The following is a 25099-nucleotide window of genomic DNA, read 5'->3' on the forward strand; positions in this document are numbered from 1 at the left end:
AAGGTAGGACAGAGCCGGCCAGGGCCAGACTGAAGTCAGAAAATGATGGGGTGAGGGAAGAAAAACAGAGGAATGAGGATGGAAATGGAGAGAAGACAGAAGGACTGAAGGAGAGAGGTTAGGGAAAGGTCAGGGAACAGGAGAAATAGGAGAGAGGAGGATTAGATGGAGAGGAGCAGGAGTCTGGGAGCCAGGGAGAAAAAAAATCTCAGAGCTGACACCAATACTTGGAGTCCCCAGTTGGGGGTTGGAGAGGGTCCCAGGACATATTCAGAATATGGTGTGCATTTGTGCACTTCCTCCTTTGGGGTCCAGGACTCCTGATTCACTGCTCACCCAGACTACCCCATCCCATGTAAGTGACTTTTAGTGTCCCCTTGGTTCTTAGGCAGCTCTGAAACTTGTACACTCCTTGCTGTGCATTCTCTTAAGGTGATGATTGTCCAGGCCACTGAGAACACTTCCCAACCTCTCCCACCTTTCAACACGGGAATTGGGGTCTAAATATTGAGAGTATTCTAATGTGTGGCACATAACTGATGGTAGGACAGGCCAAGTTCTCTGCTTCACTTGGTTGCTGGAGATGCAGCATAGCTTTTTAGCTAATAGTGGTTTCTCTGATACTCATAAAATATCAGCCCCTGAAGAACCTGCAGGGCATCTTGTTCATGCCAGGAAATTAGCTTTCCCTTTTTTTTTGATAAGGAAACACTTTGGGGAAAAAAACCACCCAGAGCTCTGATCTGTACAACAAGCACACAACCAGGCTAAAACCAGGATTCTAGGACAGCTTTTCTTTAGCTTCTTTGTGCTTAATGGAGGAAAAGAGCTGTCTGAGAATCTGATGATTCTTTTTCCACACAGAGACCCACAAGTCATAGTTATGGAAGATCAGGGGAGTTCCTGGATTTTTCCGTGCTGTAAAACTCCAACTGGCCAGAATCTGTTAGAAAACTCAGAGTTGAAGGGAAAGAGCTTTGGTCTTAAAATGTGGGAGCCTGGAATTTGGTGCACTTAGGAAGTGTGTGAGCCAGAGAAATTTACTACCCATTTTATGCCTTAGGGATTCAAATTCTGAGGTTTATTGGATGATTTTTGTGACTGCCTTCCAGCTCCAAGTTTCTGAGTACCAAAGTGAAGTCTCTCTCTCTCTCCACACACACACACACACACACACACACACACACACGTAGAACAGAAGTTTCTCAGTTCCTGAGAAGGAGGGAAGGAGGAAAGATCAGCCAACAGTACCTTCTCTCCCATTTTTGAGGAAAGTGAGGTTCTTCTTTAACAGAAGTAGTGGAGGAAGAAGAGCTGATTCAGTCCTTTGAACATCCACATTCCATTCACAGATCTGTTGTTAGAGAAATGAATCCAAACCTCCATTTACCCGCACACCTATGCCCTCCTAAAACAATTGCTCAGGGTGATGGATGGCATGGTATGGGCACATTTATGTGTGTGCACTTGCACATCAGTGTGCTTTCTCTTCAAGGACTGATTGAGCCTCTGTTCCTATGTAATTTAGTGCACACATGCACATGTGTATGAGTGAAATCAGGGAGTGTGTATATTCCTAGCCCTGAGTGGAAATAAAAAATTGTATAAATAGTGAGGCATGTGGAATTGTATGTGCCTGTGCAGGATTTAAAAAAAAAACACTTGAGATAGTGTTGCCTCCCCTCGCTTCTGTGATTGATTTTGCGAGGCTAATGGTGCGTAAAAGCGCTGGTGAGATCTGGGGGCGCCTCCTAGGTTGACGTCAGAGACAGAGTTTAAAAGGGGGGAGACGGTGGAACGCACAGAAGCCGCTGTAGGAGTCGCGAGGTTCGGAGCTGTGGCTGCTGCCTGCGGATCGCGCCTGGAGTTTGACCAGCTGCTCCCCAGCTCTGCTTCCCTGCGCCGCCGCGATGCTGTCCTGTCGCCTGCAGTGCGCGCTGGCCGCGCTCTCCATCGTCCTGGCTCTGGGCGGTGTCACCGGAGCGCCTTCGGACCCTAGGCTCCGTCAGTTTCTGCAGAAGTCCCTGGCGGCTGCCGCGGGGAAGCAGGTAAGGGGACTCCCTTGACGTCTTTTCCCTCTCCTGGATTCCTAGCCTTGTCTTCTTGCTTTGGGATTAATTTGTCCTACAGAGTTTTGGTGCTTGTCTGGGTTTCTCAGTTCCAAAAACCCTCGGAAAAACTTTCAATGCCTGGAATCCCCTCTTATGTCTTTTTCTTTTTCCTAATCAGCGCAGTCGATTACAGTTCAGGTGAGTTCTTCCCTAGCATTGAAGAATATTCGAAGACCGCAAAGGGCGACTGGCATCTGTCCTTGGTGCTGACCACCGGGCGCTGACCCTGGTGCTGAAGCACGAGTCTCTTGCCACCCTACTAAGCTGTCCCCACCAGCGGAACTGGAGCAAGAACAGGCTGCAGATGCAATTTGTTGCGACTGTGAGGTCTGGTTCCTCCAGGATTCACTTAGTAAAAACGTTAAGAACAACTCCACTTTTGTAGTGCCTCATAGGGAAATTGAGTTAAAATGTTGGTACCTGCTTTATCTTTGGAAACCTACCTCAACAAGAGCTCGCTCTCTCTCTCTCTCTCTCTCTCTCTCGTGTGTGTGTGTGTAGCCTACCGAGACACAAAACTTGCAGCGAATTTTGATATTTTGAAAGCTTTTTGTGTAACTTGTTGATTACAGCAGCTACACTCGTTGTTGTCCTTAGCTGATTTTAAGAGTGACAAAAGCTACACAGATGTGAAATCCTGGTTTTGTGTGTGACTCAATTTGCTTTTTAAATGAGGTTTTGCCATTTCTTATTTTATTCTCCTTTCCCTCCTTCTCTTTCTCCTTCCCTTTCCTCTGTACTACACACAGGAACTGGCCAAGTACTTCTTGGCAGAGCTGCTGTCTGAGCCCAACCAGACGGAGAATGATGCCCTGGAACCTGAAGATCTGTCCCAGGCTGCTGAGCAGGATGACATGAGGCTGGAGCTGCAGAGATCTGCGAACTCAAACCCGGCTATGGCCCCCCGAGAGCGCAAGGCTGGCTGCAAGAACTTCTTCTGGAAGACTTTCACATCATGTTAGCTTTGTTAACCACTGTCGTCTATCCAGACCTCTGCTCCCTCTCCTTCAAACCCTATATCTCTTCCCTAATCCCCCAGAATCCCTAGCAAGACCCTTGCATTAGAAACTGAAGACTGTAAATATAAAATAAAACAATGGTGAAATTATGGAAAACAAGGTTTGATTTTGTTCAATACTACATGATGAGCTTGAGTTTTGGGTACCAGCACAGTTGTTTGAAGGGATTTTCACAGACATCCATTTAAAATTCCCTATGGCAATAAAGGTTACATTGTAAATGGTAACACTTCTTCTCATTTTGGTCATTTCAAACTGAGTTAGTTTCAAGTACCTGTATGCATCCAAACTTTAGTACAATGATAACTGTTGGAAGGGACCACCACAAACACCAATGTCATATTAAAAACATGCTGGATTGTTAAAATGAGCAATAATACTTATGGCTAGGCAGGCTGAGATGCATAACTATCCACCAGGCTAATATGTAAAACAACATAACCTACAATATAGAAGGGAAATAATTTAGAAGCTGGGGGGAGAAGTGCCTTAAACACCTAAAATAAACTCTGAGCCTTTAAAATTTGTTTCTGGTTTGTGAAGATCATTTAGAGAAACACTATTGCTTTTATGTCTTCTTTAATAGTCATCTCTGTAATTGAACAAGGCTACATGACTCTTGCTGTTTTAAAAGCAAGCTCCTAAATTTCTTTCTCAGGTGGAAATACTACATTTTTTATAAGATTCCTGTGTGGAAGTACTATGGGTTGTAAGAAAGCTGTGTGTTGGGTCATCTCACTGGATGTATGCTATACTGAAGGTATCAGAGCTTAAAATCATGATCACAGAATAACTCTGAAGGAGATATCTTAAGTCTCTTTTGATTATATCAAAGGAAATCAAATAAAAATGTAAAAAGATAAAAATCACTCAAAATACAGCTATTATTATAACAACATACTGAACAAGACTGTTCAAGACAGAGTAAAAATTCTAAACAATTTAATTACAGAGACTTGGAATATCTTTTTGGGGATGTGTGTTCTATCCATCAACTATATTTCTGCATAGCTACTGGAATAATAAACCAAATATAAATATTCAACTCAATATAAATCCCATTGCATGAAATTACTGATGGCTGCACACATCTAAGATCTAAGACGAACTTCATGTTTTGTGGAAAATATTTGTGTTAGCACACATTTTAAATTTGAAAGTAGTTTAGTGAAAGCTAATTCCTAAATATCTGGTCAAACAAGAGAAAAAAATACAAACCACTTTTCTAATCTCTGCGAAAATAAAGCACCCTTTGAGGTTCTGATGCATTTTTATCTACAACATTCTCAGGGAGGGATTAATGTATTTCACTTAGGGGATCTATCTGTACCTAATGCTTTATGTATATCTTGTTACCAATGAACCCAGTGGAGCAATAGAATCACATTATTATGATTAAAGTAAATAAAAGCACACAACTGAATTGTTAGAGCAGTGTGTAGAGTATATGAGTGCCAGGGGACTTTAAGGCTTTGCATAATCTTTAGTTGTCAGTTCTCAATAGTAGTTTGGAAATAATTGATAAGAATTATGTAGGGCCCACATATATACTTCATCTTTATTTGAGGCTTAAATCAAACAAAACATGTAAAGTGGTCTAATTATCTCTCAGCTTTAGTTTTCCTACCTCCATCAGCAGAGGGTTGTATTGGAAAGTATTGTTTTGTATCTCTTCCAAATGTGATGCGATTTTCTGCTTTGATATTGATGAGAGTGCTTGAAGGTGCACATACTGAGCCATTTTAAATAATATAAATGGAACAGCTTTGTTATCTGCCTTTTGAAAAATTTATTTAATTATTTGAAAGTCAGTTACAGAGAAAGAGAGAGAGACACAGAGTAAACCATCTTCTGGTTCACACCCGTATGGCCACAATTGCCAGGGCTGGGTCAGGCCAAATAAAGAAGCTAGGAGATTCATTTGGGTCTCCCACGTGGGTGGCAGGGGCCCAACCACTTGAGCCATCTTCCACTACATTCCCAGGCCATTAGCAAGGAGCTTTATCAGAAGTGGAGCATCCAAGACATGAATCTGTGCCATATGGGATGCCAGCATTGCAGGCAATAGCTTTACTCACTACACCACAACGCCAGCCCCTATTGTTTGTTTTAAATACACAGAGGGTCTTATTTTTTTTTAACTTCTTATTTGGGTCACTTGAGTTCCTCCTAAGTTTCATTCTCTGAAACAATCTGGCATTTCAGCCTGTTTAGCATCTAGTCACAATGAGCTTTTCAAATACTTTTCATTTGCCTTGCCACAACGCATGCTCCACAAATCATGAGCAACCTGCTATTTCTTGAAGAAAATAAAATATTTATTTATTTATTTAAAAGCCATAGTTACGGAGAGAGAAGGGGAGACAGCAAGAGGCAGAGAGGGATATTCCGTCCACTGGTTCACTCCCCAAGTGGCTTCAATGGCCAGGACTGGGTCAGGCTGAAGCCAGGAGCCCAGAGTTCTTCACAGTTTCCCACATAGGTGCAGGGACCCAAGCACTTGAGTCATCTACTGTTGCTTTTCCAGGTTCATTAGCAGGAAGATGAAAGATTGAAAGTGTTTCAGATGAGACTTGAACCAGTGCTCATATGGGATGCCTGGTCACAGGCAGCAGCTTTACCCGATAGGCCAGAACACTGGATTCTGCTATGTCTTTTAATGGGGGAGCTTGAGCAATGTATTCTTCTTATCTGGGTCTTAGTTTCCTTCTATGAAAACAGACATATAATAGAACCAACCCCTTGGAATTATGAGGATCAGCTGAGACCATGTATTTAATGTTCTTAGTACACGGTAAATGGTTGGTAAGTGTTAGATGTTATAACTGGTGTCAACATTGTTCTCACAAATAGTGTGCTTTCTAGCTTCTCTTTATTTGTCTTTGCTATTTCTTGTTTCCACAGACCAAACCTAACCTAGCCTTCAAGACATGTTTTATAAGCTTCTTGCTCCACAAAATTTTTGATTTATGCTGTCAATTGGAGTATCTGCCCTCTCTGAGTAGTTATTCTTTGTCACTGTAATGATGGTTACTAATAATTTTCTATGATTTATTATAGCTGCATGGGTATATGTAAGTGAGTAAGCATTATGTATGAATGTCCTCCAACTAAGCGTATGTGTGATTCCCAAGTATGTTTCACTCAGTATCTCATATTGTGTCTTGCACATAGTAGCTCCTCAGTGTTCATTTAAATAATGGATAAGCAACTTATGAACTTAAAGTGTCAGGTAAGATAAATATCTATTTAGTAGATGACAACATTCTTTTTTTGTTTTTATTGGTACAAGACAATGGCATTAGTGTCTATGCCATGTGATATCAGTATGACACCAGAAAACTACAGTTCATGGTTATGATTTTAATAGTCACAGAGCATGTGGCTAGCTGTCTCACTCATTTGGAAGCTGTAATCAGTACATTTTTCTTTCACCATCTTAGAAATTCTCCAGTAAGTTTTACTCAACTGTCCAGCAACTGTGAGACTCACAGTGATCAAGAATCAGGTTTACTAAGACTTCTCTTTGTGGGGAGCAACCCGGACTGGACTGATTACTGGAATTAAGACTTATTCTATGCATCTGCTCTCCCACAATATGGCGCTGGGAGAGGAGAAAACAGCTTCTGCACAGCTGCCTCCAGTTCAACCAATAAACTGTAGGACCTGCTCCTGATTGGAGGAGAGCAGTGTACTCGGCGTGTGGGCAGCTGAGTTGGGATTGGCGGAGGAGGACTATAAAAGAGGAGAGAGACGACATGCACCAGGAACATCTAAGAGGAACACCTGTGCAGCCCCCGAGAGAGCCGGCTGGCGGTGTGCCGCTCCCCCACAGAAGTGGGGAATGTGGCAGGGGGAACTGCCCTTCCACGGAGGTGGAAGGGACAGTAGCCAACCCGGGAAGAACCAGCAGCAAACCCGGGGAGGGCCGAGCAGACAAAAGAACAGCGCAGGGTCCTGTGTCGTTCCTCCACGAAGACGGGGAGCGACATAATGGTGCCGTGACTCGGATATGAAGCCTAGGCAGGGTTTAGTGTCGTTCCTCCATGAAGAGGGGGAGCGACACTCTTGTATTCATTTATTTCAATATCGTACAGATGCATTTCTTATCCTAATGAGGGACCAAATTTTCTTGGCCTTGACTCATACTACACCCAATATTCAGATAATCTTTTATTTTTTATTTTCTTTTAATTTTTTAGAGACTTACTGTATTTATTTGAAAGGCAGAGTTACAGAGGCAGAGAGAGAAAGAGAGAGAAAGAGAGAGAAAGAGAGAGAGAGAGAGAGGTCTTCCATCCACTGGTTCACACCCCAATTGGCAGCAAAGGCTGGAAATGTGCTGATCCAAAGCCAGGAGCCAGCAGCTTCCTCCAGGTCTCCCACATTGGTGCAGGGGCCCAAGCACTTGGGCCATCTTCTACTGCTTTTTCAGGCCATAGCCGAGAGCTGGATGAAAAGTGGAGCAGCTGGAACTTGAATCAGAGCCTATATGAAATGCTGGCACTTCAGGCGGTGGCTTTACCTGCTACACCACAGAGCCGGCCCCAGAGGCAGGCAGTCCTCTTTTGTGGTAACACAAAATATACCTCTGAATATCCAACATGGAAGTTGGGCTCAGACATCTCGTCCCCATCACTCACTTCTCTGAATGATGCCACAAGGAGGTTAAGTCATCTCACCAAGACAACTTGGTAAATTGATGCAGAGTTTGGACAAAGGCTAGGTTCCCCTTTTCCTAGCTTAGGGTTATTTTGATTATTCTATTACACTGCACCTAAAGGTCTCTATCCTTCTAGATAATTTATGTGCTTCATTAGTATGATGTGAATACTAATTTTTTCCCTGGAGCTTCCTTACCTTCCACTGAACAACTGGTCTGCTTCTAAGTGGACACAAGACATTGGTATAAAATAACTTCCTGTGGTTCTAGAAAGACATTAGGAAATGATAAAGGCATTAATTAAGAGAAAAAGAAACTCAAGGGAGATAGGCTTTCACTAATTTAGACCCAAGATGCAAAGAACAGTTCCATCCTGGAATGGAGACAGAGGGGCTGCCCCAGAAAGCAGATGGGTTTTTACCATAAGGATACGGCATTATGTCTGCTGAGATGGTCTTCAAAGAAGCTGAAAACCACATTCAAGGGAATAGGATAACGACACAGTGCCGGCCACCTCTAGCTTTAGTAAGTGAGCATGAATGCATTAATTCCAGATGTTCAGTTTTTCATTTCCAAAATGTTCTACAGTGCCAAGGACTTGCTGGAAATTGGGAAACAAAGTTTGTCTGATAAGGTCCCTACATTCAGAGAAGAGAACTCAGTCTTAGCAATAAGATACATTCATTAAAAATAGCCAAATGCTACGGTAGTGACTGAGTTTAGGGAAAGAAAGATGAGTCAGCAAACTCCTCTCCTTTTTTTTACTCTCTCAACTATTCTCATTTAATTCTCATTAGCTAAGTGATTTCATTCTGGATGGAACAAATAAGTTATAAGTATAGAAATGCAGTACACAATTTCATGAGCTAATCTACATTAGCTTGAAAAGGGTTAATATTCCCACTTTCTAGATGAGCAGGCTGAGACTCAGAGATAAATAATTTGCCATGATGTCTGAGCTAGTTAGAGACAGAATTGAAGCCAGTACTCTTTCTACTGTGTTGTATTTCAGGGGAAAGAGAGGATTTAAAGAAAAATTCTAACTTGTGGGCAAATTAAGAACAGCTCAGTTCCAGACCATCTCAACTGAGCACTTCCATATCTCGTACAAATGGGCATCGATAATCTTATTGCTAGAGGAGAAAGGGATTTAGGCCTTGGGATTGGTATTTAATTTTGTGACTTTTAGCTGCGTTATTTCCAAGGAAATAATACATGTTCAACATCATAGCTTTAGCTTTGCTAAATCAAATAAAAATAAACAAGTCAACAAAATTAATGACTTTAAATCTTAAGCATTCCTTTTCCTGCCTAATCCCTCTTATACAATATTTTAGTACAACCTGGACAGTGGGCATATTAGCTTGAATCAATTAAAAATCTATTGGTCAGTCCTTAGTGCACAGGCCATGGTGTCTGCCTCACTTACGACTGGGTCACAGCCTTGTCTTCCACCCTTCTACATATTCTGAGGAAGGTTGAGCTAAGGTAGAAATTTGGGAACCCAATAATTTTCTTTGAAATTTATACATCTGATAAACTTTTACATAAATAAGCATTTATGCCACTGGAGTTGGCTTTCTCGGGTTCTCACATTAATTTCTAGGTCACTTAAGTAGTTATCTTGTTCCTATTAGCATCACATGTCTCTGGAATATGGTACATCATGATGACTAAATTATTATCCAGATATTAAATAGTGTTATTAAAATAAATAATATTTCAAGGAAACTTGGCATTTAAACTAGAGTTCAAATATTTGAGAAAGATAATGCACTCTCAGTTAATTGCTGTTTAATTCTATCTATCTTGTATATAAAACAGTAAAAGTACACTTTCAGTCTAATGCTGCATTAAGGTCAGATAGCAAACTTTATGAAGGAAACATTAAGCTGACCCAGAACTGCTATCCTGGGGGAGAAAACTTATCTGACTACAAGGTGCACATTATTATTGTCATGACAGACAAATTTAACGAGTACATAGCCCTTTCTCCATCACTTTTCCATCCGTATTCACCCACCCTCCAAAACAAAGATGGAAAGCAAGGCTTTGCTGGACTTCTCATCCCTCTTTTCTTCATCATCACTCTTATTGTTGTCACAAATGTGTTGGCAGGGTTTACTCATTAGCAAGACCTCCACTCAAACTCTGCAGCAGCCTTCACAAAGTCTTCTGGGGCTCCTTGGTTCTCAGGCATTTCTTTTCTTTTCTTTTCTTTTTTTTTTTTTTTGAATGATCACAACATGAATACTGACGGGTCACAGAGGAAGCAGATAGTCCTGAGAGATTTTTTTCAACCATGCCAAGACTAACAGGGCAACTGAAAGTCTTCATTGTAGAAGGCTGAGGAGATAAATACAGAGGAAATCGGTCTTTGGTAGTCTCATTACAGTAAAATATTAACCTTATTTTAAGAAAAGACTTCTGTTGCTGTACTTTCCATATGCACGATACAATATATTTTCTTTATTTTAAGGGTATTTTGAGTCAGGTTTTCCTTTTCTTCTAAGCAAAGTTTTCTTAGGCACACAAATGGTGCTGCCTTCTACTATTAGTGTTGTGTGTGGGCACACACACATGTATGTGTTCATGGCTATATCTTTGTTTCTGTGCCTATTACTACTAATATATTTAAGCTGATCCTACCTTTCCAATTTTGTAAATGCCTGTATGTGCCTGGCAGGTAATAGTTTCTTTATAAAAGCTGATGATAACAAGGAAGATAAGAATTTCTTACCTTTAAAAACATTTGCCAATTTATTAAAATGTTTTACAACTGTTGCTATGGTGGGTGTTTGTCTCCTTCAAAACTCATGCAGAAACCTAACCCCCAAAGCCATATTTTAATGATACTTGTAGATGGGACCTTTGGGAAGTAATTAAAATTAGATGAAGCTGTGAGGCTGGGGACCCCCATGACTGCCTTGGTGAGTTCTTTAGGAGAGGAAGAGAGACTCAAATTAACAAACTTGCTTTGCCTCACCAGGGGATTCCTTGAGCTACCTTGGAACCCTGCAGTGGACCCCTTCCAGCAAGAAGACCCCTACCAGATGCAGCTCCTTAACCTTGGTCCTCCAAGACTCCAGAACTGTGAGCTAAATAAGCCTTGATTTTTAAATAAATTACCTACTTTGTATATCTAGTTGTATAGCAACAAAAATCAGACTAAGACAACTCTTACCTCACTGAATCTAAACATTTTGTAATTCGTAGATTAGGCACCAGGGAGCAATTTATGCCTCAATTTTTCACAGGTTAGAAACTGATATTATTTAATAACTTGCTGCAAACCACTGATAACTTAGATGGCAGAATTTAAAATTAAGAACAACTCTTCTGAAGAATTAGCCCTTCAAAAATGGACGGACAGTTACCATTTATCATGAAGTCTTTCATCATTTATTTTGACAATTCTTTTATAGCGTGGTTTCAGTTCCTCTTCATCACCTATGTCCAAGAAATGCTCCAGTTTGTGTATGAATGTCTTGAAAAGTGATACCCAAAACAGAACACAATACCACAAGTGAGGGTTGATTGGTACAAAAGAAAATGGGCCTTCCTTCCTCCATCTATCTTGGGACTTCCTTCTTTAATGCAGCAGAATGTGATCACATGACTTGCCCAAAGTTCTTTTCCCTAGGAATGTTTCCCTTCACCTCAAGGCCATCAGATAGGGCCTGTAGTGCTGTGGTAGCTGCTTGCTACTATGGGCATCATCTTGCAAAGAACCATCTGTAAATTGGTCCCCATTTTTTTTACCTAATTAAGTAGTTACAAGGAACCCTTTATGAGGCTTTGGATGTGAATTGAGAGAGAACTAAAGTGGCAGAAGCAGGGAGTATGGTTATCTGGGCCACATGCTCATGCAACTTGCTTGTGCTTTTGAGACACAGGTGCAGGAATCCCATCTCACACTTCCACTTGCATTTGTTGATGGAGTGCTGCCATGCACCCAAGTTTATGGCTTCGTGAGTAAGACGATATCCAGTTCCTGGAAGCTGGGGTTGCATTTTAACTCGGTGGTCCATGGTCAAGTTCCAGCATTAAATCTCAACTAGGGCCCAGAAGGAAGTCAGAAACTTTTTTTAAGGAGCATGGTTATTTGTGTGTGATAGAACAGCTTAATTCCAAAACATGACTCACCATGAATCACCTAGAGGCCAGCCAAATGTTCCCTAAAGCCTTCCATATGCCACATACACTCCAAACACTATGAATCTTCTGGGAACTTTGGCCAAAATGTTAGAGATGCTTGTAAAGCAGTTTAGACCTATTTCAAAGATTTTTACTCTGAGTTTTATCAAAACCTCAAATATCTTCAGGTTATTTGCTAGTGGATTTCAGCAGTAGGTCCGCATAAGAGATATAAGAAGCTCACTAGCTATTTTATCTTTTTGGTAGTAGAAGAGGATAAAAATATCAAGTTTTACTTTTTTTCTGGACCAGAATATGTCAATATGTTCCAAACCACTGGACCCCAGAAATTTTACTGAAATTGAAGGTCCTTGAATTTTTCTGGAATTAATTTCTCACCATGTGGCATGCATTGTTTTGCTAAGATGTTTAGACAGTTGTTTGTCACCTTCACCTGCTCTAACCTCCATGATAAAAATGTAATTAATAAGCATGATGTCCTGCGGATTGCAGAGGTGACTGAGGTCCTTCCTGACTGGATTATGACACAGTTTGAGAGCTGACAAAGCCCTGAGCTAGGACCGCGAGGGTGTACTACAGACCTCCTTGACTACCGGTAAACTGCTTCTGTTAACCTCATCAACAAAGGTAGAGAGCGGGAAACATTCTCTATAGCTATACACCAGGTACCGTGGGATATGCTGCTCTGGAACAGCGGTTGCACTCAAGCTCAATACTTGATTCATTTTGTGGTATCTCACTGGCAAGATCCATCTTCTAAGCAAGGCAAATATAGATGAGTTGTGTAGGGAGGTGATAGAAATCACTAACTCTGTTATCTTTCAAATCTGATGGCAGCACAGACCTCTGTAGTTGCTCCTGGAATGTGGGCATGACTTTCAGTTCACTATTTTGGTAGGCAGAGGCAATTCTAGTGGCTTCCTTTTGACCTTATTGCAAAAACAACATCTATTGCCCAGCTCAGGGAATTATTGTGGAACTCCTTCCAGTTAGAGATTTTCCATTCCAACTATGCATTTCAGACCTTGGAAAATGTCTACAAAATGGGTACAGGGACACACAGTGCCTCCTGTGAAAAGGATCTGAACTAAAATTTCATTGATCACCTGATACCTGAGAACCGCAAACTCCTACACTCTCTTATGTCCCATAGTGGTGTTTTGGAAGCAAGATTATTATTATTGTATCTTCTAATTGGTCATTTCTGTGGTATGCATCAGTTATCTCTATAGGTGATACACCAACTACTAATGTAGCCTGAAATAGATGAAAGAATATTTCAAATGGTTAAAACGCATGTTATGACAAAACTAAGCATGAGTTTAAAGTTTTCACACTCTAAAAACATCTTTTAATTTAATTTCCATGTACTTTTTTGCAGTACCCTTATATATTCACAGCACTGTATCTTCCACAGTTGGCTTCAAAATCTTCACCAGATCATTCAGTTCTGCAGTGTATGAGGTACTACAAAAGGTAGTAGTGAAGAGTTATTGAAGAAGAACAAGAAACGTTGAAATCTCATCCTATGAATGATAAAGGCAGTGGAGGAATTAGGGTGTCCAGGCACAGCGAAGGAAAGAATAATAATGAGATTATAAAGAAGCAGAAATAGTTCCCCTTAAGTTGGGTTTTGCAGTGTTCTAAATGCTTTGCCTTATTAAACTGAATTACAGTGACACAACAGTGTCTAATGGTTGAATTTCATTGATCTGGGTATTTTAACTGAAGGATCTGAAAGCTTACTTCATTAGAATACAGTCTTTCACATTTTAAGGAATTGTTTCATGAGTAAACAGCTTTATTTTTGTGATTCATTAATATAAGGAGCAAACACTTTTACAGTAACTATTTTTGCTGTTTTAAATTATTATAAAATGTAAAATAGCAAATTTTCACTATTTTAACCATTTTAAGTGTACTGTTCAGTGCTATTAAATAGATTTATATTGTGAGGCAAGCATCACCACCATCCATTTCCACAGCTTTTCTCACCCTGCAAAAGTGAAATAACTTTTGAATGTATAATTCTATCTGCAAATTTGTACAAGTTTGCCATTGTTACCTGTTCCTACCACGCCCAAGCCATGTTCAACAGCAGTCATTTTCGCCATGGCAAGTCCAAGCTTCCTTTTCCTCAATTATGAGAGAGGGAAAACAGACTATTATGAGGCTCATGATGATAAGTCATGTAAAGAAAAGCAATGAAAATATTTGATAAATAATCCATCAGCTTGAAGAGGAGACTTGAAGAACTTGAACTTTATCAAATTATTTTATTCTCCCCTACTCCCAAGTTCAAAGATTTTTTTTAAATAGTTGGAGATGTCCTTCAGCTGGAAAGAAAGTGGAGGAAGGAAGGGTGAGAGGAAGGGAGAAAGAAAAAAGGAGTTGCTTGAAAATATTCAACACAACAAAATGATGTACCAATGGATGGCACCAGAAAGAGGTTACAACATTCTGTGAAAGCTGTGTTGTTGTTGCAGGTGATAAAATGCTGAGGCATATAAAGACATAGCCCTCAAGACATTCCTATTCTAATGAAGAAAATAGCTAACATCTAAGGTATACTGTGATAAATGGTTACATATATATATATATATGTACATATATATACATAAAAGTATCAAAGAAGATTGGGAAAAGAGTCATTTTAATGTGAGTCATTAGAAGGGTCTGTTTGGAGAAGACTGAACTTGAAGAACAGGTAGACATTTGATAGCTGGAGACTTAGCTGTGGCTGAGAAAGGAGAAGTGCATTATAGGTAGAGAGCATGTCAAGGGCAGCCAATGTACTTTTATTTCTCATCTGTGCGTTAAATGAATTTGACCTACAGGTTGCAAGAAAGGCATCTTATGAACAAATGGCGGGGTCACTGAAACCTGAAAACAAACATTCAGTGGAAACAGCCATAGGAAAAAAAAAAGAATAATTTCAGAGAAGGGCATTCTTTTGGAGAGGATGGAGAATTAAAACAAAATGCCATTCAAAGGGGGAGATGAAAACTTTAAGGATGATTACAGAATCAGTAGAAAAATGGACTTAGTGGTCCGATGGTGATGATGCTCAGATTGAATAGTAATAATAATGCTAAAAGTGAAATTAAGGAAATTTAAAGTTTCAGCTCTGACCATGCAGCCTGGAAGTCCTCTCTCCACACCATGAGAAAATAGCTGGACAAATTCAAAATCAGCGAATTTATTAAATCCTTCAGAGACTTGAGGTTACAGGGAAAACTGTCACCCCCAAAACTGGAGAGACAGGCAAGCACAGTGAATCACAGTCAGCCCATTTACTGGGAACAGAAGCCACTAAAGCCAGTCGCTAGGAGGAACACTGAAATATCACATTGACTTATGGCTGGAAGGTCAGTGTGGGCTAGCTGGAGAGCTGAAACTCCTAGGGACCAAATATAATGTGCATTGCCACTCTTGGTTGGGTTTTCTATCCAGGATCCCCACCAGATTCTCACAGTGAAGTCCAAAGACTATTTCTCTCCTGTCCTTGTCAGGGGCAGGGAGCCAGCAGATGGAAGCGCTCTCTCTCTCTCTCCCTCCCCTTTGTAAATCTGCCTTTCAAATAAATAAATTTTTTTTAAAAAGAAGGAAATCAATAAGTAATGGGAACTAAGAACAGCATAAAAAAGGACAACAAGAATAAATAGAAGGGGGGCCGGCGCTGTGGCACAGCAGATTAAAGCATCAGCCTGTAGCGCCGGCATCCCATATGGGCGCCGGTTCGCGTCTTGGCTGCTCCTTTTCCAATCCAGCTCTCTGCTATGCCCTGGGAAAGCAGTAGAAGATGGCCCAAGTACTTGGGCCCCTGCACCCATGTGGGAGATCTGGAAGAAGCTCCTGGCTCCTGGTTTCAGATCAGTTCAGCTCCGGCCATTGCGGTCATTTGGGGAGTGAACCAGCGGAATGGAAGACCTCTCTCTCTCTCTCTCTCTCTCTCTCTCTCTCTGCCTATCCTCTCTCTGTGTAACTCTGACTTTCAAATAAATAAAATGATTCTTTAAAACAAGAATAAATAGATGGTAAAATATGATTTTTTCACTTTTCTTATTCTTTCAAAAATTTACTTTTTGGTTATCTGTATTTTATCTGAAGAGCAGAAGATGTCTGTAAGTCTCTATCTACCTATCTACCTACCTATTGAGAAATCTTTTGTCTTCTGATTTACTCTACAAATGCCTACAACAGCCAAGGCACACTGAAGCCAAGATCCTGGATTTAATATGGGTCTCCTATGTGGGTGACACAGACCCAATACTTGATTCACCATTTGCTGTCTCCCAGGAAGATGGATCAGAAGTGGGGCCTCACATAAAATTCTGGCCAATAGAATGCAACAACACATCAGAAAGATCATCCACCCAGACCAAGTGGGGTTTATCCCTGGTATGCAGGGATGGTTCAATGTTCACAAAACCATCAATGTGATACACCATATTAACAGACTGCAGAAGAAAAACCATGTGATTATCTCAATAGATGCAGAGAAAGCATTTGATAAAATACAACACCCTTTCATGATGAAAACTCTAAGCAAATTGGGTATGGAAGGAACATTCCTCAATACAATCAAAGCAATTTATGCAAAACCCACGGCTAGCATCATATTGAATGGGGAAAAGTTGGAAGCATTTCCACTGAGATCTGGTACCAGACAGGGATGCCCGCTCTCACCACTGCTATTCAATATAGTTCTGGAAGTTCTAGCCAGAGCTATTAGGCAAGAAAAAGAAATTAAAGGGATACAAATAGGGAAGGAAGAACTCAAACTATCCCTCTTTGCAGATGATATGATTCTTTATTTAGGGGACCCAAAGAACTCTACTGAGAGACTATTGGATCTCATAGAAGAGTTTGGCAAAGTAGCAGGATATAAAATCAATGCACAAAAATCAACAGCCTTTGTATACACAGACAATGCCATGGCTGAGGAAGAACTTCTAAGATCAATCCCCTTCACAATCGCTACAAAAACAATCAAATACCTTGGAATAAACTTAACCAAGGACGTTAAAGATCTCTACGATGAAAATTACAAAACCTTAAAGAAAGAAATAGAAGAGGATACCAAGAAATGGAAAAATCTTCCATGCTCATGGATTGGAAGAATCAATATCATCAAAATGTCCATTCTCCCAAAAGCAATTTATACATTCAATGCAATACCAATCAAAATACTGAAGACATTCTTCTCAGATCTGGAAAAAATTATGCTGGAATTCATATGGAGGCACAGGAGACCTCAAATAGCTGAAGCAATCTTGTACATCAAAATCAAAGCCAGAGGCATCACAATACCAGATTTCAGGACATACTACAGGGCAGTTGTTATCAAAACAGCATGGTACTGGTACAGATACAGATGGATAGACCAATGGAACAGAATTGAAACACCAGAAATCAATCCAAACATCTACAGCCAACTCATATTTGATCAAGGATCCAAAACCAATCCCTGGAGTAAGGACAGTCTATTCAATAAATGGTGCCAGGAAAACTGGATTTCCACATGCAGAATCATGAAACAAGACCCCTACCTTACACCTTACACAAAAATCCACTCAACATGGATTAAAGGCTTAAATCTATGACCTGACACCATCAGATTATTGGAGAGCATTGGAGAAACCCTGCAAGATATAGGTGCCAACAAAGACTTCTTGGAAAAGACCCCAGAAGCACAGGCAGTCAAAGCCAAAATTAACATTTGGGATTGCATCAGATTGAGAAGTTTCTGTACTTCAAAATAAACAGTCAGGAAAGTGAAGAGGCAAACAACAGAATGGGAAAAAATATTTGCAAACTATGCAACAGATAAAGGGTTGACAACCAGAATCTACAAAGAAATCAAGAAACTCCACAACATCAAAACAAACAACCCACTTAAGAGATGGGCCAAGGACCTCAATAGACATTTTTCAAAAGAGGAAATCCAAATGGCCAACAGACACATGAAAAAATGTTCAAGGTCATTAGCAATCAGGGAAATGCAAATCAAAACCACAATGAGGTTTCACCTCACCCCGGTGAGGATGGCTCACTTTCAGAAATCTACCAACAATAGATGCTGGCGAGGATGTGGGGGAAAAGGGACTGTTGGTGGGAATGCAAACTGGTCAAGCCACTATGGAAGTCAGTCTGAAGACTCCTCAGAAACCTGAATATAACCCTACCATTCAACCCAGCCATACTACTCCTTGGAAATTACCCAGAGGAAATGAAATTGGCAAACAAAAAAGCTGTCTGCACCTTAATGTTTATTGCAGCTCAATTCACAATAGCTAAGACCTGGAACCAACCCAAATGCCCATCCACAGTAGACTGGATAAAGAAATTATGGGACATGTACTCTATAGAATACTATACAGCAGTCAAAAACAATGAAATCCGGTCATTTGCAACAAAATGGAGGAATCTGGAAAACATCTTGCTGATTGAATTAAGCTAGTCCCAAAGGGACATATGTCATATGTTCTCCCTGATCAGCGATAACTAACTGAGCATCAAAGGGGAACCCTGTTGAAGTGAAATGGACACTATGAGAAACAGTGACTTGATCAGCTCTTGTCCTGACTGTTGATGTACAATGTAATACTTCATCCATTTTAGTATTTTTTGTTGTTTTGTTTTGTTCTAGTACTATTGGTTGAACTCTTTAATTAACACACAATTATTCTTAGGTGTTTAAATTTTAACTGAAAAGTGATCCCTGTTAAATATAAGAATGGGAATAAGAGAGGGAGGAGATGTACAATTTGGGACATGCTCAAGCTGACTTGCCCCAAATGGTAGAGTTAGAAACGTGCCAGGGCATTCCAATACAATTCCATCAAGGTGGCATCATGTACGAATGCCATCTCACTAGTCCAAGTGATCAATTTCAGTTCACAATTGATCACACTGATAGGTCTAAGAGTCAAAGGGATCACACAAACAAGACTAGTGTCGCTAATACTAACTGATAGAATCAAAAAGGGAGTGAATGATCCATCATGGGAAGCGGGATACACAGCAGACCCATAGAATGGCAGATGTCCAAAATAGCACTCTGGCCTCAGAATCAGCCCTTAAGGCATTCGGATATGGCTGAAGAGCCCATGAGAGTATTTTAGCCATGGTAAACCAAGACACTCTGGAAAAAAAAAAAAAAAAAGAAGACCTAAATGAAAGATCTCTGCGAGTGAGATCCCAGTGGAAAGAACAGGGCCATCAAAGAAAGAGGTACCTTTCTCTGAAGGGAGGAGAGAACTTCCACTTTGACTATGACCCTGTCAGAATAAGATCAGAGTTGGTGAACTCAAAAGGCTTCCATAGCCTTGGCAACTCATGACTAGAGCCTAGGGAGATTACTGATGCCATTAACAAGAGTGTCAAATTGTTAAGTCAACAACAGGAGTCACTGTGTACTTACTTCTCATGTGGGATCTGTCCTTAATGTGTTGTCCAATGTGAAGTAATGCTATAAGTAGTACTGAAACAGTATTTTTACACTTTGTGTTTCTGTGTGGGTGCAAAGTGATGAAATCTTTACTTAACGTATACTAAATCAATCTTCTGTATATAAAGAGAATTGAAAATGAATCTTGATGTGAATGGAATGGGAGAGGGAGTGGGAGATGGGAGGGGTGCGAGTGGGAGGGAAATTATGGTGGGGGAAGTCATTGTAATCCATAAACTGTACTTTGGAAATTTATGTTTACTAAATAAAAAATAAAAATAAAAAATAAATTTTTAATAAATTTTAAAAATAAAATAAAATTCGCAATAGAAAACTCAAAGAATCTAGACACACATCACATGTTTCCCCAAATTTTCATATAAAATGTACCTAAATATAAGAAAAAAACTGTAAGTCATTTAGAAAGTAACACAAAAGAAAATCTGACTTTGTAGATATAACACCAAAAGTAGGACCCATGAAAGAAAAAATTAAGAAGTAAGAACTTTATTAAAATTAATATTATATTCTCTGCTAAAGATACTACATGAGAATGCAAACATAATCCACAGATTTGAGAAAGTATTGTAAAACATACATTTAATAATGAACTCAAATCCAAGTAAATAAAGAATTCTTAAAAGTCAACAAGGGAACAAGCAATCCAGTTTTCAAACTGGGCCAAATATCTGAATAGAGATCTCATCAGAGTAGATACTCAGACGGAAAATAAATATGAAAAGATACTCAGTTTCATCTTTCATTAGGGAAGTAAGCACTAAAATAACAATGAGATGCCATTGCACATCTGTTAGAATAGCTAAAATCCAAAAATCTCACAATAACAAATACTGACAAAGACATAACAAAGGAGAAAGCCTCATTGCTTGTAGGAGTCAAAATGCTACAGCCACCTGGGGAAACAGAGTGAACATTTCTTACAAACTCAACACTGTCTTTCCCAACAATCCAGTAATTGCACATCAAATGAGTTGGAAGTATGTCCCCATAAAAACCTGTACATTAACCTTTAGAGCAACTTTATTCATAGTTGCTCAACATTGGGAGCAATCAACACATACTGCAATAGGTGAATGTATAAACAAACTGTGGTATATCCATATAATGCAATATTACTTAGCAATTAAAAACAATGAATTCTTAAGCCACAAAAAGACATGGGGGAATCTTAAGCATAATGTTAAATAGAAGAAGCCAATCTGAAAAGGATATAGACTGTATGTTTCCCACTATGTGACATTCTGGAAAAGGCAAAACTACACAAATAGTAGAAAAGATCAGTAGCAAAAAAAAAAAAAATCAATAACTTCCAGGGGTCAGCGAAAGTGGGCAGGTATGAATGGGTAAAGGACAGGGATGATAAGGTTATTCTGTATGACATGATACGTATTCTGTATGAGAGTGTAATGGCGGATACCTGAATCTGTGTACTTGTCAAAACCCATAGAACTGTACAATACAGAGAGTGACCTTCAATGCAAACTATGGATTTCAGTTAATAGTAATGTATCAATACTGGCTCATTAATTGTAACACATGTGTTACCTTATTGCAAGGTGTTAACATTAGGGGAAATGTGTGTGGGTAAGGGATATATCCAGACTAGCTGCTCAATTTTCTATAAAACTAAAAGTTTAAAAAATTAATGTAAATTTAAAAAGTGATTGTTGCCTAATTCAAGGTCACAGGATTCATTGTTAATTTTCTTCCAATAATTTTATACTTTAAGCTCTTACATTTTGGCCTAAACTCATTTTGTATTACAATCTATGATGTGAAGTGAGGGTTCTACTTTGTGGATATTACCATTTCCTAAAGAGACTGTTGGTCTGGCATCTCCAGAGACACAGACCAATGAGAGACCTCTCTCTCTTGTTCTCTCTCTCTCTTTATCTATCATCTGTCATCTTATCTCTCCAAGTAGATTAATTATAAGGACTTTACTCACACAATCACAGGGCCTAAAAAGTCCTATGATCTGTGTCTGGGAAGCTGGAGACCTGCTAGAGTAGATGGTGTAGTTCCAGTGCAGGTTTGAGTCCAACTTTAACAGCAGATCAGTGTCCCAGCTCTGAAACAGGGAGAGAAAAAGAGGGAGAGGAGAACCCATGCTCATGCAGTCTTTTTGTTAGACTTTCACTGGATGAGATAACGCTCACTCTAACTGGGGAGGATGAACTGCATTTTTGCTGAGTCTACCAATTAAAATGTTCATCCCATCCCGAGATACTCTTTTTTTTTCTTTTATTTTTTTGACAGCCAGAGTGGACAGTGAGAGAGAGAGACAGAGAGAAAGGTCTTCCTTTTGCCGTTGGTTCACCCTCCAATGGCCGCCGCGGCTGGCGTGCTGCGGCTGGCGCACCGCGCTGATCCAATGGCAGGAGCCAGGTACTTATCCTGGTCTCTCATAGGGTGCAGGGCCCAAGTACTTGGGCCATCCTCCACTGCACTCCCTGGCCACAGCAGAGAGCTGGCCTGGAAGAGGGGCAACCGGGACAGAATCCGGTGCCCCAACCGGGACTAGAACCTTGTGTGCCGGTGCCGCAAGGCGGAGGATTGGCCTAGTGAGCCACGGCGCCGGCCCAGAGATACTCTTACGTATACACTCAGAATAATATTTAACCAAATATAGGGCATACCAACCCCCAGTCAAGTTGACAAATAAAAAATTAAATTACCATGCACCTGTCTCTCCAGATTTCAGGTGACAATTCTCCTTGCTACGTAAGTTCTCTGATGAGTCCAAGAAAAGCTGTTGAGTTTTTTTTTTTTTTAATTTGTACAAGTTACAGCTGTCCATATAATTATCCTTATTGTGTGGATGCAAGTGACAGCTTCTAAACATTACATGTCAGAGTTAAAACTGGAGATTTTAATTTCCTAGAATTTATTAAAAATGTTATCATCAGATAAGGCTAAAAACATACATTGGGGCCGGCGCTGTGGCTCAATAGGCTAATCCTCCACCTTGTGGTGCCGGCACACCGAGTTCTAGTCCCGGTTGGGGCACCGGATTCTGTCCCGGTTGCCCCTCTTCCAGGCCAGCTCTCTGCTGTGGCCAGGGAGTGCAGTGGAGGATGGCCCAGGTGCTTGGGCCCTGCACCCCATGGGAGACCAGGAAAAGCACCTGGCTCCTGGCTCCTGCCATCGGATCAGCACGGTGCGCCGGCCGCAGCGGCCATTGGAGGGTGAACCAACGGCAAAGGAAGACCTTTCTTTCTGTCTCTCTCTCTCACTGTGCACTCTGCCTGTCAAAATAAATAAATAAATAAATAAATAAATAAATAAGAAGTATAAGATTTTTAAAAAAAGCATACATCGGATCTCTGTTCTATACAGAATCTGCCCCCCTGGTGTGCTCCCACTGTGCCCTACCATATCCATTTCCCCATGCCATTTCCCTTGCTGTGTGGTACTGCATTGTTTTCCCTCTAGACTCTAATCTATGTGATGTCAGGGATTATGTCTTGTTCATCCTCATAGCCCAGTATCTATTGAATTGTCTTGCATATACTCACTGCTTTGTACAGGAATACATAAATGAAACCCCCTAAAATACCAATTTAATGCCCTGCTCCAAGCAGGGCAAAGTCACCAATGGGAGCTCAGTTTGCTAGAGGATTATGTACCGTTTTAGAGTAAAGAGTATTTGTACTAGGTGGCTTTTCTGTATGAGATAAAAAAGGAATCCATAGATCAGAAATTTTAAAGGTATCCTTAGCCTTGCCCTGGACAGAGGATTGTCTCATCCTTTTTTCAGTTCAGGCTGCAATGCCTTCCACAGGGAAGTGGATACAATAGTCTATTGCACCTCAGTGGAGCTGGCCACCATGATTCACCAACTAGCTTTTATTGCTGTGAGTCTACAGCTACCAGTTACGCTTGCCTTCCTGTAGAGACTGGCCTTCGGGGGGTGAATGGGCTCCCCAGGGAAGCACCTATCACACTGACATGGCTAAATTTCTCCTAACTGACTGATTCCATCTGGTTTTATGGATGTAAGTTTTGTCAAGGTTTGTCTCTAGAAAATCCATCATCCCTGAATGCGATGATAACGGTGATTTAGGGACTTGAGCATTACATCCTGCGGAGCACAAGATGCTGCTGAGTGCCTGGTCTATTTCCCAGTGCAACCTTTCATTTAATTTTCTAAAACTGTCAAGCCATTACAATCCATGTAGGGTTTATTGCGCATTGCTCTGAAGTGGTCCACATATTGTAGAATGTGTGTGGGTGTATGCATTTTATGATGAAGTCACTGGAATTATAAACACTTATTGGGATGGAAATAATAAATATTAATAAGTTAACACTTCTACATTTAATTCAGTCTTAGTGCATGTTCACTAGCCACTGTGATATAAGACACTGGTTCTCAAAATGTGGTACCTGCACCCATGACATTAGAATCACTTAGGAACTGTTGGAAATTCAAATTCCTAGGCCAAACCCTGGAGGTATTGAATAAGAAATTCTGGGAGTTGACTTAGAAAGTCATGTTTTAACAACTCTACCATGAGAATGTAATGTGCAGTAAATTTTGAGAACCATTGTTCTAAGATAATAAAGAAAAATATGAGACTTGCATTTATTAGGATAGCCATCCTGGTGAACATGTCAATTTATAAATATTGTTTTCAGAATTTTTATCAAATAATTCTCAAAGTTCAAATCATCTTTGTCTCTTTTCCAAATATGTTCTTTCTTCTCTTCCTCTAGAAGAAACTCTATCATTAATTTTGTGTGTATTCTTTCTGCCCATGGTTTTATACTTTACTGTATATATATATATGTCATAACTAATATTTTACATTGCTTTATACTTTGATAATCTTTATGGATATTAGCTTGTGTCATATTTTTGAGATTTTTAAAAGATCAAATAATATTTTCCAATCATTTTTATTTTTGCATAGTATTTCATCATACAGAGACATCTTCCATTTCTCTGTTGATAAATATTTCAGTTGTTTCAGTTTTGTAAAGGAGAAAAGTGAAACCTTCTTATGTATTTAGTTCTTTTTTTAGGACTATTGGGATGATTTCTCTTTACTAAAAAAAATAAAATTACAATAACTCTGCTGGTCTTGTAATCCCTCTTATTTCACTGTAAGAATTTCATGCTTCCAGGCAACTATTGTGTTATAACTTGCTTCATTTGAAAATATATATAATTAAGTAAGTCTACTTATTTCCCCGTATCTTTACTTACTACATCATGATTTGGCCTTGTTGAATTTGCTTCTTTGGAAAAGAAGACTCTGGATCTCAGCAGGTGTTTCTAAACATCCTTGATTTCAGTTAGCATAAGTCCCCATCAGGTAATTTTAGGAGACAGAGAGCTAAACAAATCAGACACTTGTTCAAGAAGCTGAAATCTGCTCTTTTGTTCTCCATCTGGAAGCTGACTCAAGAGGCTGACCTCAGTGTTGCATAGTGAGGCTTTTATCTGCCTGAATGGATCAGCCACAAAGAAAATAAATTGTTCATTGGGACCTACACCATTAAAGCTCAAAGTTGTTTAAGCTGTTATAAGCCTCCCCTGGAAAGTCAATTCTATCTGGCAAATTTCTTTACTCTAACAGCCTTGACCACTTTCCAGGGGTTCATCAATGCTCTTCTGATCCTGATTTCATAATTTCCCCATAGACATGTGTGCCTGTTATATAGGAGA

At 40.0% G+C, this 25099-nt stretch overlaps 1 protein-coding gene across 1 annotated transcript; it reads left to right on the forward strand.

The window, feature by feature from the left end:
- Positions 1-1797: 1797 nt before the first annotated feature.
- On the forward strand, positions 1798-3229 carry SST (somatostatin). The gene is made up of 2 exons (XM_002716499.6): positions 1798-2048; positions 2861-3229. Exons 1-2 carry the CDS (start codon positions 1911-1913, stop codon positions 3071-3073), a joined length of 351 nt encoding a protein of 116 aa, XP_002716545.1. The 5' UTR covers positions 1798-1910; the 3' UTR covers positions 3074-3229.
- Positions 3230-25099: the final 21870 nt, after the last annotated feature.

Source organism: Oryctolagus cuniculus, chromosome 4, assembly GCF_051225735.1.
Source record: "Oryctolagus cuniculus isolate XC-2025 breed Fujian yellow rabbit chromosome 4, ASM5122573v1, whole genome shotgun sequence".
Lineage (NCBI taxonomy): Eukaryota > Metazoa > Chordata > Mammalia > Lagomorpha > Leporidae > Oryctolagus > Oryctolagus cuniculus.

Bases quoted from the DNA above. Each gene is read 5' to 3' on its own strand.
- SST (XM_002716499.6), top strand. From the start codon at position 1,911: ATGCTGTCCTGTCGCCTGCAGTGCGCGCTGGCCGCGCTCTCCATCGTC. The intron at 2,049-2,860 runs GTAAGGGGACTC...TACTACACACAG, and splicing joins CGGCTGCCGCGGGGAAGCAG to GAACTGGCCAAGTACTTCTT.